Consider the following 14,860-nt stretch of genomic DNA (forward strand, 5'->3'; position numbering starts at 1 on the left):
GGAGTGGGGGCGGGGGCCGCGGGAAGAATGGGGCGGCGGAATCGGGGTCCTTCAAGTGGCCCCAGAACGGGGCGGGGGGGGGGGGGGCCCCTGGCCTTGTCGGCGGCCGGGGGCCGGTCGGGGCCCCGGGGCGGGGGCGGGGGCTGTGTTAATTTCAAACTGCGCGACCGTTTCTCCCCCGCCCTGCGTCGAGGCGGGGGCCGTGCGCAATTCTGGGACTCCCTTTACGCCTCCTCGCGCTCTGCGCCCGGCCCCAGGCCGCGTGGACGCCAATGGCGCCAGGCACCGCCCTGCGGGGGCGGGGTACGCAGTTGGCGTAAGGCGAGCGTAGCCTGTCCGTGCCGTTGGCGGCCGTTACTGCGTCTGCGCAGCCGCACTGACGTAGGCGGAGGGGGAAGACGCGTTGGTCGGAGGGAAGGTTCTAGAAAAGAGGCAGCCGCACGAGCGACAGCAGCAGTCGCAGCAGCAGCCGCAGCCAGACTCGCAGCCTCCGCCTGCTCCTCTCGCTCGTCACCCTCCTCTGCGGTCGCCCTCGCCCTCGCTCCCTGCCTCGGACTCTGCGCCCAGCGCCCGGCGGCGGTGTAGTTTCCCGGGCCGTGGCACGGCAGCCCCCCACCGGCGCCAGGACGAGTCCGGTTCGCGCCCGTCCGCGGAGATCCTTCTCATCTCGCTCGGCTGCGGGGCCCCGGTTTGAGGCGACCGACGCCGCCATGGAGGTGAGACAGACCCCGGGGGAAGGGGTGTGGGGGGGGGGCCGCGTTAGGGGCCGGGGCGGGTCCGGCCCGGGGGGGGCTGGCGCCCCCCGCTCCCCCCCCCCCCGGGCCGCGGGCGCCATTTGCCTCCGCGCGGCGGGGAAGTGGGGGAGGGGCGGCCGGACTTGGGGCGGCTTTCCCCCCCTGGGGCCCGGCCGCCCTAGAGTCCTGGTCGAGCCGGGCCCGGGGTCGCTGCTTGTCCGCCGCCCGGCCCGGCCCGCCGGTTTCCCGCGCTGGCCCCGGCCGTTTGGGCGGCGGCGGCGGCCGGGGTGGGGGAGGGGAGGGGAGGCGCGGCCCCGCGGCGCGCTCCCGACGCCGCGCCCAGCGCTAGCGACGCCATTTTCCTGAGCTCTGTCGCTCGCGTCGCAGCCTCTTCGGCCACTGCTGTTGGTCCGGCCGCGGGGCTCAGGCCCGGCGTGGGTGCTTTCCGCCTCTCCCGGGCCCAGCGTCCCAGCCGTCCGCTCGCACGCCCGTCCCCGCGGCGATCTTGGCCCGGCCAAATGGCGCCCTCGCCCCCGGAGCGCGGAGGGAGGGCGGCCGCCAGGGACCCCGGCGTGAGTGTGGGGCGCCTCGGGCCGGGCTGGGGCCTGGGGGAGGGGAGGGCAAGCGGGAAAAGTTGCTGCGCCATCCTGGCCCATCCCCCTCCCTCCTCCTTTCTCGCCTCCCTCCCGCGCTGGACCACGTGTTCGGTAATGTACAAAGGGGGGGTGGGGCGGCTGGGGCCGGGTCCTCCCGCTTCTCCAGGAGGAAGAGGAGGGGGAGGGGGAGCGCGAGCGCGGCGCTCGCGTGCTCCCCCGGGACCGCGCGTTCGGTTGGAGCTGTTAGGAGGGACAGGACGCCAAAAGGCGCGACGGAGCAAGGCTGGGGGAGGCCACAGCCACCTCCAGAAATCAATTAGTGCAATCGGGTGATGATTCGGTAAAGGGTGTTTGGGCCCAGTCCAGCGGGCAGTCCCCAGGGTAATTCCAAGTCCGAACCTCTAACCTGCAAACACTTTTATTTTAAGTCTATTGTGCCACTTTTCTAAGATTTTTTGAATGGGTGCTTGAAAATTATCTTTTTTTTTTTTTTTTTTTTTTGGAAGAGGGAGAAGGTAACAAACTTGTTTCGTTCTTAGTTGTGAGTGTTAAGTGTTATGGCCCCCAAGAGTAATGTCTTAAAGGGAGCGTGAGCTTGCGGGGCAGCAGAGGAGGCTGCTTATTCTTAAATTTAGTCAGTCCTGTCACTAGTGGATGCAACCCAGAACAAAACACCCCTTTTAGGCTTCTTAATGCAAAATGAGGTAGGCACATGCCTCGTTAGTCCACAATTACAGTTTTATAAAACCAATAGTCGAGGGATGTTATTTTCCGAGATAATTTGTTTTACTTGCTAGGCTCTAGTATTTAATCCTTCTCCAGTCTGGGATCACACTATAATCCTGTAAACCCATTGACCTCAAGCTCGAGAGATTTATCTTTGCAAATGAGAAAACTTCTTGGCCAAGGTCACACTAGAAAAGGTGAAACTGGCCTCTCCATCTTCTTTCTTTACTGTATCTACCACGTGGCCATGCCCTAATGATGGCGGGTAGTCAGGCCTTCTTTTGAGTCTTAGCATTTCTGAATCTATCAGTTGCCATTGAAAATGACTTGAGTATTTGAAGCGTCAAAATTTTATTTGAAGCATTAGAATCTAATTTTAAGGAGGTTTGCAGCTGAAAGTAGAGATTTTGGATAAATGAGAATAAAACAGAAGTTAAGATGAGCTTGATCTGTGCAGTTGGACTTGGAATATAATAACTTGGAAAAGAAGCTTAAGAGCTAAATATTGATATTTGGCCTCAATAAACCTAGATAATTTTATTTTTTAAAAGATGCCCTTTCCTTCCTTTATATTCAAGGTCTCAACATTTTATTTTAAATTGTGCTTCACTTTATTGCAATTTGCTGTACTGCTTGGATTATTTGAAGACCTGAATGAAGGAAACGTTTCATCCGAGTACATTCTAGGAAGTTTCTTTGTTAGGAATTAGTATTTGATGTTGAATTATTTTAAGCAATCAAGATCTAGTTTGAGATTTGTGAAGCACTATTCCCTTCTATTAAACATGTTTCTCTTTGAGAGAGGTTGTAGTTGAAGTATGATGTTATAAATGATGCATTTTAACGTTGTCTGCAGTCCTACTTGATGGTTTACTTCAAATTGCAAAAATCCGCTTATGCACTTAAGTAGAATGTGCGTTTTGGATACACACAATGAGAGACAACTTCTCGTATTTGAGAATTCATTTTAAGGCATTAGATCTGTTACTAGAGCAGAATTTCGCTCCAGTTCACTTGAATTCCAGTAGCCAACTTAATTTTTAATCCCCTGAGGCTTGATCTGCCTCAATTTCTTCATCTGTAAAATAGTGATAATAGCAGTTTATCTTGCTTGGGTGGTTTAGTTAGCATCAAATGAGATGACAATATTTTGGAAAGCTGTAAAGAGCGCTATAAATTCAAGATGTGGATTAGGGCTCCTGGGACTTAAATTTTCGAGAGTAATATTAAGAGTAAAATTTGAAGGTACTAGTCACCTGTGTAAATTGTTGAAACTCTTTTCACCCATCAAATGGAACTAGCTAGAACATTTCAGCCCATTATCAGGCTTTTAGTTTCACTAATAAAAAATTGTGAAAAAATGGTAAAGGTTATTTTTTCCTCCGAAACTGGTCGGCAACTTTAATGAAAAAGGTGGCCTTTTCATATCATTTATGGTGCATACTTGGCCTATCTTGAGATTTATTGGAACCATCACTAGAGGGCAGACAGGAGATGGTTACTGTACTGGTACTTTGAACACTCCAGAAACCCCCCAAAAAAACAAAACATTTTGGCAATACCTGTAACTATAAATGTCTTATGTTTATGTGTAGAATTAGAAAAGCTTAAGTAGAAAACAAGCATTTAGGAGCTTTATAAAGTGTATGTGAACATGAATCTGAATCCCAATGCACTCTCCTGTTTTTGTTTGCAGAGAGAAAAGGAACAGTTCCGTAAACTCTTTATTGGAGGCCTAAGCTTTGAAACAACAGAAGAAAGTTTGAGGAACTACTATGAACAATGGGGGAAACTCACAGACTGTGTGGTAAATTGTCTTTGAAATTCCTACTTGCTAACTCAAACTTAAAAACAAAATTTTGGTTTCACCATATTAAATATGTGCTGTCACATTGTGTTTACTGGGTAATAAGAGTCCAATTTCTTGCTTTATAGGTTATGAGGGATCCTGCAAGCAAAAGATCAAGGGGATTTGGTTTTGTAACATTTTCATCTATGGCTGAAGTGGACGCAGCCATGTCTGCAAGACCTCATTCAATTGATGGAAGAGTGGTTGAGCCGAAAAGAGCAGTAGCCAGAGAGGTGAGCAGAAGCGGATTTGTCTGAGAATCTAATTGTTTGCAATGGCAACCTTGATCCAAGTTTTCAGAGGCTGAGTCTAAGAATTTCACCAGCTTTCTTTCCCAGCGCTGGTATTTTTTTTTCCCTCCACTTTGACACATTCTATGTGTCCTGGCACTAAACTCTTTGGATTTTGAATTCAGGAAGATTGCTTTGGACTGTCCTGTTAGGATTGTGCGTGCGTGCATACACACATAACTTCTGTATTTTATTATCTTTGAAATAGTCCAGTGTCATGAGTTAGGGGTGCAAAAAGGCATAAAGTACCCACTTTGGTTTTGTAGCAAGAAACACATGTTCCTTATATGAAATGTCTGGTTTAGTTTGCAAAAAAAAAAATGTCTTGTATAAATATCTCTATCTCTTAGGAATCTGGAAAACCTGGTGCTCATGTTACTGTGAAGAAACTGTTTGTTGGTGGAATTAAAGAAGACACTGAGGAACATCACCTTAGAGATTACTTTGAGGAATATGGGAAAATTGATACTATCGAAATAATTACAGATAGACAGTCTGGTAAAAAAAGGGGCTTTGGTTTTGTTACATTTGATGACCATGATCCTGTGGATAAAATTGTATGTAAGTAAATTACATCTCTTGTTTCTATGTAGTGTCTTTGGAAAATTTCTGCTTTGTTGCCCTTTGCCTTTTAAAGCATTGAACTTTTCTCCAAATTAAAAAAAAAAGATGATTAAAAAAATGCAGGATGCTGGTTGATTCTCACATTTTGGAACTTGTGTTACAGTGCAAAAATACCACACCATCAATGGCCATAATGCAGAAGTAAGAAAAGCTTTGTCTAGACAAGAGATGCAGGAGGTTCAGAGTTCTAGGAGTGGAAGAGGAGGTAGCGTGGCTCTCTTGATTTCATCAGATTAACTGCTGAACTAAGTGGTGAACTTGGTGCTAATGTGAACGATCATTTGCAGGAAACTTTGGTTTTGGGGATTCCCGTGGTGGTGGTGGAAATTTTGGACCAGGCCCAGGAAGCAATTTTAGAGGGGGATCTGGTAAGTCCAGGTGTAACACTGCTTAAGATACAAGCAGGCTAAACTGTTCAATAAAAGTCTTTGATTTTTTTTATTTGACTCCACTTTTTCTTCCAGCCAGTCTAAATATGTTGCCCATCTCATTCTCAGTACTCAGTGGTTGAAAATACAAAATCCTGTTTTAAATGGTGTGCTTATAACCAGAATTTGTAGTAATGGCTAGTCATGACCAGTCCCATCACCCCAATGTGTAATTATTACCTATGGCCTTCAGGTTGTCACCTAGTCTTTTACTTGGACCTGCAAAGTGCCCTTTCAGCCCCGCAGCTATTGAAATGAATGAGGGGTAAATAGTCTACTGAGATCTAAGGCACATTGTTAGAACTTTCAAAAACTCGATTCTAAGAGGACAGAAATATTTAAAATGAATTGGGAGACATTCTAAATCTTGAGTTGCCTTCAGTGGGATAAAAGCAACATAAGTCAGTTCCATAGTTAGAAAATTTAGAATAGACCTGAGAAGATTAAAAAAAGTGTTAAAATAGGAATTAGGGAGCAGAAGGGGGTATGGAAAGAAGTTTAGTAAGCAGGTGTGAGTAGCCAGTGCACTTCGTAGCACCTGGAGTGCTTGACCTTCCATTTTTCTCCCAACAGATGGATATGGAAGTGGTCGTGGATTTGGAGATGGTTACAATGGATACGGAGGAGGACCAGGAGGTTAGTTTTAAGATGGTGGTTTAGGGTGGGTGGGGAATCCTCTCTATGCTGTGCCTACCTGTTTAGTATTCAGCTTGGTTTTGTTTTTTTAAAAGGTGACATTGGTTTATAGGTAGGATATGTTCTGACCCGGCTTTCCCATACTGGTTTTTTTTTGTTTTCCCACCTAAGTATTCTGTTGTAGGGATTTGAAATGTACCCTCCTGGTACTTTTAAAGAGCCCGGTAAATAGAACTTAAATAGATCATTTTAGCTTGTGATTTAAAAAATAAAAATGACCTGACATTGGTTGGACATTGTGTGCTCCTTATCTTCAGTATTTTGATGTACTCTCTGAGCCTACTGGCTTTACTAAGTGTCCAAGTAGAACAGGAAGTCTGAGCACAGCTGCTGCTTTGACAGAACTCAGGATAAAAAGGTAATGAAAAATGGCCCTTGAAAAGAGCAAGCCAACTTGTATTGCAGCTGTTAAACTTATTTCAATCCTTTAAGACATGTTATGTCATTTGCCGTGGCATTAATGTCCCACAAAGTAATGAAGGTGATTTTTTTCTTCTGCAACGTTGAGCTCACTCATTTTATATTTAAACAGATTACTAATAAATAGAAAGGTTTTACCCTATGTAGTGTTTTGAGTGTTTTTTTTTTTAAACTGTAGGGTTTCAAGGTAAATGTATAAAATGGTCTTGTTAGAGTATTTCTAATGCTGTATCTTGGCCTAATTCTAAAAAGTTGATTTTTACACAATGTCTGTTTAAAAATCAGTTCAGATTATGAGCTCTTACAAATGTTTTGGTATTACAGAGATGTCTTTCGATCTTTTCCCTATTGTCCTTACTGTTAAAGGATGTAGAGGCTCCAGATTGTTCTGGAGAATGACATACTTAAGATTTGAGAGAGTAAAAAAATGATGTAGTTGGAGTCTAGATATAACTTACTGCTTCTCAGATGGACAATATCTAGCAAGAAAATGGGGCAGAAATCCAGAGCTGAGTGGAAGAGGAATTGTACTAACCAGGAGCCAGTGCCAGCCCACTCCCACCCCCACCCCTTTTTAACCCTTTATTTTGGGAAAAACCATGTCTATTCTCCAGGAAATTTTCTGCTAGCTGAGTTGCTGTCCAAGACAGGGACGATAATTTCTGCTCTGTTTGGAGGGCGAGGGAAAATTTCTTAGGCGTGTATTACGTGCAAGAGCATAGATAACAGAACGTAGAGTAACATTTTCTGATTGCAAAAGTTCACTAGAAAACCCTCATAGCACTTTGTTGTAGATCGGTATGCTTCCTGAGATTGAACAGTTCTCTGACTTTGAAGATATTAAGCAATTACTGAAAGGCTTATTTTATAATAGGTGGCAATTTTGGAGGTAGTCCTGGTTATGGAGGAGGAAGAGGAGGATATGGTGGTGGAGGACCTGGCTATGGCAACCAGGGTGGGGGCTACGGAGGTGGTTATGACAACTATGGAGGAGGTAATGAATTCATGTGAACACTTTTGTGGGGAGAATGTGAACTTGGAATTTAACACTGTCTCTTTAAAAGTGTAGGGAGGCCTTCCTTCTGTTGTAGTAATTTTTTGAGGTTTATCTCATAAATATTTACATTTGTGTAGTATATGTTTTAATGTTAATATCTACTCATACGTGGCTGCTGTAATTTTAATCATCTCTGACGTTTAACAGGCAATTACGGAAGCGGGAACTACAACGACTTTGGAAACTATAACCAGCAGCCTTCAAACTACGGTCCGATGAAGAGTGGAAACTTCGGTGGTAGCAGGAACATGGGGGGACCATATGGTGGAGGTACTGAACGTAACTCTAATTGACCTCTCTGCTAGGACCTCCCTGGTTCTTGTGACCAGACAGTTTTGTGGCATGAAATGATGTGAATCGTTAGCCTTTTAAAATGGAAGTGTAACTTGCAGGCTATTAATATAGCTAAGTGTGATCTGTTTTTCCTCACTCTTCTTAGTGAGTGTCTCCAGTTTGAAAAAGGAACTTGAACTGAGTTCACTCACCCAGAATTGTAAAACTACCAGCGACCTAACATGAAAATTGGGCTGATGGTTTTATAAATAAAAAAGTAGCACAGCAGAGACCAGATAGAATCCTGGGCTTTAATTAATCCTGCTGGCTAGTTCATGGCCCAAGTAATGGCTTAGGAGTGTTTCTGATGAGTTTTTAAAGGGTTGGGACCTCTGAACAGAGGGAGTTTCCCCACTCTTAACTTGTTGGCATGACACTCAGAAAATGGCTGTCAGGTTAAAAAAAGTTAAAAATAAAAATCTGAACTTCTTAAACACTTGAAACCCTGGCTATTTATAGCAGATGATGGTTACATTTTATGGAGAATCCCCATTGATACATGTGTGTAAAGGTTCCTTTTAAGAATTTTCATGGGTAAATGTAATGAGTTGTTGGGAAGTGGCTTTTTAGAAATTTTAACTTGTGTGAAGTTAAAATGTTATTTGTCCTACAAATCTTGGCAAATACGACTTGTTGATGATAAAACTTACTTTTTCTTTCTTTCTTAATATTTTAGGGAACTATGGTCCTGGAGGCAGTGGAGGAAGTGGGGGTTATGGAGGGAGGAGCCGCTATTGAGCTTTTCTGCCTGTTGGCCATGGGTAAGTGGCTTTTTATGAGAGTACTACAATTGCTATTTCTCTTGGGAGACCTAGATGCAGGAGTAAAAGCTTTTTAGGCTCATGTTATCTTTCCTTTAAAAACTGGTTAGATGGATAATTTCATAACCTATTTTTTTTTTACTCTTTACTTCTGTTGAAACAGGCTTCACTGTATAAATAGGAGAGGATGAGAGCCCAGAGGTAACAGAACAGCTTCAGGTTATCGAAATAACAATGTTAAGGAAACTCTTATCTCAGTCATGCATAAATATGCAGTGATATGGCAGAAGACACCAGAGCAGATGCAGAGAGCCATTTTGTGAATGGATTGGATTATTTAATAACATTACCTTACTGTGGAGGAAGGATTGTAAAAAACACAAAAAACACAAAAAAATGCCTTTGAGACAGTTTCTTAGCTTTTTAATTGTTGTTTCTTTCTAGTGGTCTTTGTAAGAGTGTAGAAGCATTCCTTCTTTGATAATGTTAAATTTGTAAGTTTCAGGTGACATGTGAAACCTTCTTTTTTAAGATTTTTCTCAAAGTTTTGAAAAGCTATTAGCCAGGATCATGGTGTAATAAGACATAACGTTTTCCTTTAAAAAATTTAAGTGCGTGTGTAGAGTTAAGAAGCTGTTGTACATTTATGATTTAATAAAATAATTCTAAAGGAAATTGTGTAATTATAGACTTTTTATTTTAAAGTTAAGGAGGGGGTAGTATATAATTAAGTCCATTGCTAAGTTATTGTTACATATGTAAATTGAAATGCTGATCAGAAAAGTGTGTTGTCTGCAATTCATCAGGATAAAGTATCTAGATAACTGAAGGGATATCTCTGCAAAGAGAAACACCTTTTTAGATCTTTTAGATGCTGCTGCTTCAATGCAAGGAGATATCCCCAGCGAGGTACTCTTCCAGGGACACAGGTCTAGTACAAGAGAACTCTTGACGGCTACTAAAATCAGCCGGTCTTAAAAAACTGGGCTGTGTTTCTACAAAACTTTTAACTGCCGTAGTTTTAGAAGGATGCCATCGAAAGCTGAGGGTGTGTAGAGAAAAATAGTTCTAAGCTTCAGTTAAACTGCTTTAGGTAAGATCTTATTTACTTTTCCTTTCTTAATTGTTCAAAAAAAAAAAAGATAAACTAATACTATATGACAGTCTACTATGTCAGTATAGTGATTATTTATATGTAGTTTAACATAGCAATAAATTGAGTTAACCATTTCAACTCAAATAATTTTGTGAATCCTGTTTTCCAATATATTAAATTGACATTTGGGGGCTTTTTGGCTTTTTTGGGAGGGCATTTATTTTTATTTATTTTTTTTATTTTTTTTTTCCTCTTCGTGATGAAGATTCTGGTACTTTAACATATCATTTTTTTCCCTGCTGGAATTTAGCATTGATATGAACCAAGGACAAGCATAATCTGCTGCCACAGGGACTGTAAAGTGCTACCTTTCAACAACTGAGGCAAGCAGGTGATCATTAAATAAAGCTTTTCTTGGGGTTCCTTCAGTGGTGTTGAGCAAAAAGGTAGACTTCAAAAAAATTCAATAAACTGTGATACCCATCTTGACTCGGATACTCAAGGCAACAATAAGAGATCTCTTTGAGGACAACATACTAGAGCAGTTTTTTTTTTCTTCTCTAATAACCAGATGCATAGTTTTCTAGTTACATATAATGTCTTAGAATATATATGTATTATACATAAATCATGTCTTTCCCCATATCCCAAGCAGCAAAATTCCATTGAATTAACCTATGGCAGATGTTCATTTTTCTCCAGTACCACTGTAAAAGTAGACTGTGTAGGTGATTTCCATTTATAAGCCTACAGGACCTCTAAGTTGGTTACTTGTAAAAACTGAAAGTTGTATCTTTCTGCAATTCGACACTAGGCTTTATTGCCTGGGGTGGGATATGACCATCAAGAGATTGCTAGGTTCTCACCAGTCAATCTTCTAAAACTTTACGACCACCACTGAAATGATTGATAGCTACTTTGGAGCACACATTGATAAACCTCTTCAGATACTTCTTTTTTCTTTGGCAGGAATGTGTCTTGCTGCAGGTAACTAATGAAGAAGTGGTCAACCACAGAATGTCTTCGAGAAATAAGAAATTCTGTACCATCTGAATATATTTCTTGTTGGTGCCTCCATTTTTAAAAGCACTTTTAGTTGAAAGGGAAATGTATTTGGATGATGATACAAAATGATCAGTTCAAATTATGGTGATGAGAATTGTCTGTAATCAAAAATTTCAGCTTACTAGCCAGCATTAAAATTGTATGGTGTTTTTAAAAACGGTTTTGTGAACAGACAAAACTGATCTTTTTTTAAAAGTTTTTAAAATAAACATTTTTGTATCCAAGTACTTTGTGTGATGATTACACACACAATGTGTGCATTTTTTTTATTTCATAGGCTTGTAGCTGTCTAAAAGAAATACTGCTACTGCTTAAGTCTTCATTTAAAACCTGCACACTTGACAAGAATGTGGGTTCTGTTTTGCTTGAATTAACTGCCCTTGTATTTTTTACTATATTTTTATAATCATGAGTTTTTCTGTTTACCTGGCTTTCTTAATGTTAGATGGCAAATTTTATTAACTTTTCAGGGAAAAAATGCTCCTTTAAAACCTTGAAACACAACATTGTGAATCACTACAAATTTAAATACCTGGATGTTGTAATTAGATTGTACTTGCAGAATGTTGCACTTCCTTGAACAACGATGCTCTCAAACCCCCCCCCCCCAAAAGTGATTTTAAGTGGTATAACAAAGGTGTACAGGTGTGAGGTATTTCTCACAGATGACCACTTGACTGGGTTGAATCTCTGCTTGTGGTCATGGCTAGAAATGACATCCCCAGGGCTGAATGCAGGGTCCATGGCACAAGTACATTGAATCTTGCTTTACAGGAAGGAAAATTTGTGGGGTGGGTGGTGGTGGTGGTGGTGTCCTGGTGGTGGAGGCAGTCCTCCAAAGGGTTGGAGAAAGCGGACGTGAACAGAGTACTTGTGAGGGTTGGAGTATGTGGAACCACGTGACTAGGTGGATGATGGTATCTGAAAATAGGGCTTAATGAAATAACCCTTTTAAAAAGTCGATATCCGAGGAGGAGGAGAAAATACTGCCCAAGATGACTTCTGTCTCTTTACAGTTATGTTGATGCATGTGATGGAATGTTTGATTAAAAAAAAATTGCTTTTGCCCAAATAAAGCAAATGAACTTTATATTCTGGAAGATAAACACTTGAAATACTGGTCTTAACATGCTCAAGTGGCATGTGAGTTTTGTTTACAATTCGTGATGGCTCAAAAACAGAATTTGCTTTTGTTTACGTGGGGTTTTTGTGTCTTGGGGAATTTTTTTTAAAGAAGGCAGATCTCAAGAGTTGTTAAAATGGAAAAATGCTAATTAGGCTGGGGCAAAGGAGTTTTCTGGGGTTTTTTGCTGATTGAAATACTGCCAAATGTTTCTAAAGATATTCAGAACGGTAATTACTGTGTAATATTAGCTTTATCCAGGTGTGCCCAGAAAGGACATCTTGGCTATTCTAAATGAGAGAGAACCCTGTTTGTTTGTGCAATTCAGATTCAGCTGCCCTAGGGGTGGGGCCAAGACATTGGACAAGGTGACCATTACTGTAGTCTCTTAACAACAGATTTCAGAACCAATTGGTTTCTCTATGTGGAAAAGCCACATGCTAAAGGGTTTAAATAATGCGCCTGGACTGGCCTGATCTCAAGAGCTTAGTGGTAATGCCTACTTCTGAAGAAACTTAATTGTAAATGGCTTTTTAGGAGCTGGGATCCAGCTTCCTGCTCTATGCATTAGCAGCGATCTACAATGTAATGTAACAGTCTTTACCTTGGGTTTGCTGTCTTACCCTAAAAGCTTGCCCCACCCACCTTTAATTGCATGGGTATGTCTCAGGAACTGAAGGTAAATTGGGATGGGGCACTGACAGGGTTGCCTGCCCAACTTCATTCCAATATTTGGACTGTCCTGCAGATGGGAAAAGAGAGGCTTGCAAATGATCAATGTGGACCTGGGTTTCAAAGAGCCCTCCAACAAGGTTATACTATTAAAAAGTAACTTCCTAAGAACTTGAAAGAGTTGGCGGTGGTCCTTAGTCCCCAAAAATAGAGTGCCCGTGTTGAGAGGACTCGATAAAGGTTAGCCTCTTAATGGTGTTCCATGCTGAACAGTCATGCGCTGCCTGGCTTACTTAGCTTTGTTCAGTGTCTAGGCAAAGAGTGGTAGTGGTATTCTTAAATTACCATTTAATACCACGTGCCTGAATTGTTATGGACAGAAGCAAACTGTCCTTTGAAATGATCAAACTTTTTCTACAAATGGATTGATGCCAAAATAACCAAGAACTGGCCCATTTTTCTTTTAATAGAACCTCTCACGTAAGTGCTCCTGTCATGCCAAAGCTCTGGGGATAGAATGCAGGGCCTAGAGGCAGGGAGACTCGTTTGGCCTTAGATAATTAGCTTAAAGTAAGTGCTAGTTGTTTGACCCTGAGCAAGTCACCATCTGTAGAGTGAGCTGGAGAAGGAAATGGAACCACTCTAGAAGCATTGCCAAGAGGGTTCCAGCATGACTGAAAACACCTGCTGCTGTGTAATTTCAGTGTCCAAGCCATAGTTGGAAAATTGCATTTTTCCTTGAATGCTTTTTTCTAGCAGGAACTGGGGGGTCTGCAGAAGGTGCCATTGAGATGAAATTAGGAGGACATAGGCACCTAGGAAGACTTAGGATGCTGCCGAAGGAGGAGGCAGGAAGACTGGTTCTGATGGCCTCAGGTTACTGAAAGCTTGGACACTCCCAAAGGATGGAGATTTGCAAGTGCTGCTTCAGTGTAAGGGTTCAAGAGTAAATTTGAATGCGTTTGGATTCCAGTCTAAGTGGAATTGGAGCCCAGCCTCAGGCAAGAGGGACTGATGTAGGTGTACTTGCGTGAGATGCTGAGGGTAGATCCAGTCCATGAAGGACACTGTTGGACTACGGATCAGACTGGGTAGGACCCTGAGTCCCGAAGGAGCTAGAGCCCATAACTACGGACTCCCAGGCTACCACAATGACCTGTATACCCTACAGATTTTTAGTTCGTGTTCGCTGGACTTGGCGATTTTCCTGTTGTACGTAAAGTCCTTTACTATTTTGTCAATTTGTATCTAAGCCTTCATTCAAGGAACTTCTAATTTCCTGCTGGTTAATATTTGTTACATTCTAAATCTCTAGTCCACACTTGAGTGACCCCAAGTCTGATGAGTTCTTTTTCAAAGGAGAAGGTGGGAGGAAGCCAGCCAAAATTCATCAGTTCATGAAGGGGTAGACCGCTTCTGAAGAAAGAAACCCTGGCTTAACACAACCTCAGGAACATTTCTTGATAGGATCCCTGGATCAAGGATAGATATGTCTGTGAGGAGAAGCCACTTTATTTTAAACAAACCCAGCACACAGTCCTATTGAGCGCAGGCCGTCATGGCAGAGTCTGTGAAGCAAGATTCTGTTTGCAGGCCTTCCACAGCAAGGCCAGGGTGGGCTTTACGGCAAGTGCTGGACTGGACAATCTGGGGTCTGACAATTTCATGAACGTCCATGGGAAAAACGACATAAAAATCACTACATGTTTTATTCTGTTAAGAAAAGTACAATTCATCTTGGCATCTTGGCCTTTCCATTGGGTGAAAGGGAGGCAGTCCCAAAAGACTCATTGGGTGCAGGGTTTCACAACTGTTTCACACTAGCCTTGTGCTCCCTCATGGTGGTCCTCCTGATCATCTCTCCTTAAGTGTTTCTAAAACAGACCCACTCATACTTAACAGTTACACTTTCAACATTCGGCAGCATACTTCTAAACTCCCCCTGTTCCTTATGGAAGGAACTACTTAATTCAAAACAAAACAGTTTAAAGAAACAGGCATGTGGTAAAAAGTTTTGAAGGTGGCATCTATATAGTAAAACTTTGAAAATAAGGATTTTCTATCATTTAAAGGTGGGTAATCTAGTTGGGTTGATTTTTTTTTTCATTTTTTTCTATTTCATCCTAAATAAATTATATAAGCAAATTCTTTTGGTTTTGAAAAGTCCTGGGTTTAAATTGAAAATTCAGTGTTCAAAAAGGAGTTTCCAAATAAAATCTTACACTAAAGACTGTTAGAGTACTGACTGGATAATTTTTCTTTCAGAGCAGGGAAAAATCAGGTAAGGTGTTCAGGAAAAAAAAAGCCATTGGTTGATAATTAAGCACCTTAGAGATCTGAAAATTATACCTGTTTCCAGAGCAGGCCTAAGAGAAGTTGTAGTAAATAAA

The 14,860-nt window shown here is 42.3% G+C and overlaps 1 protein-coding gene across 3 annotated transcripts; it reads left to right on the forward strand.

Annotated features, from left to right (window-relative positions):
• Window positions 1-426: 426 nt before the first annotated feature.
• Window positions 427-10,896, forward strand: LOC114050399 (heterogeneous nuclear ribonucleoproteins A2/B1). 3 transcript variants are annotated; one of them, XR_003569995.1, is made up of 12 exons: window positions 605-716; window positions 3,753-3,863; window positions 3,992-4,138; window positions 4,546-4,756; window positions 4,923-5,024; window positions 5,107-5,187; window positions 5,821-5,883; window positions 7,238-7,357; window positions 7,568-7,690; window positions 8,430-8,514; window positions 9,921-10,001; window positions 10,580-10,896. XR_003569995.1 is itself a non-coding variant. In XM_027872029.1 (11 exons), the coding sequence occupies exons 1-10, from the start codon at window positions 711-713 to the stop codon at window positions 8,489-8,491; spliced, it is 1,026 nt and encodes a 341-aa protein (XP_027727830.1). In that variant the 5' UTR covers window positions 427-710; the 3' UTR covers window positions 8,492-8,514; window positions 8,678-8,927. The 3 variants fall into 3 exon arrangements, 2 of the variants coding, with proteins under 2 accessions (XP_027727830.1, XP_027727829.1); XM_027872029.1 differs by lacking the exons at window positions 9,921-10,001; window positions 10,580-10,896 and adding an exon at window positions 8,678-8,927 and having other exon boundaries at window positions 427-716; XM_027872028.1 differs by lacking the exons at window positions 7,238-7,357; window positions 9,921-10,001; window positions 10,580-10,896 and adding an exon at window positions 8,678-8,927 and having other exon boundaries at window positions 607-716.
• Window positions 10,897-14,860: the final 3,964 nt, after the last annotated feature.

Source organism: Vombatus ursinus, unplaced genomic scaffold (genome assembly GCF_900497805.2).
Source record: "Vombatus ursinus unplaced genomic scaffold, bare-nosed wombat genome assembly UNPS02014799.1, whole genome shotgun sequence".
NCBI classification, from domain to species: domain Eukaryota; kingdom Metazoa; phylum Chordata; class Mammalia; order Diprotodontia; family Vombatidae; genus Vombatus; species Vombatus ursinus.

What these genes read in the sequence shown, in the direction of transcription:
- LOC114050399 (XM_027872029.1), top strand. An exon ending in AAAGAGCAGTAGCCAGAGAG is followed by an intron (nt 4,139 to 4,545) that starts GTGAGCAGAAGC and finishes TCTATCTCTTAG; the next exon opens with GAATCTGGAAAACCTGGTGC. An exon ending in TCCTGTGGATAAAATTGTAT is followed by an intron (nt 4,757 to 4,922) that starts GTAAGTAAATTA and finishes CTTGTGTTACAG; the next exon opens with TGCAAAAATACCACACCATC.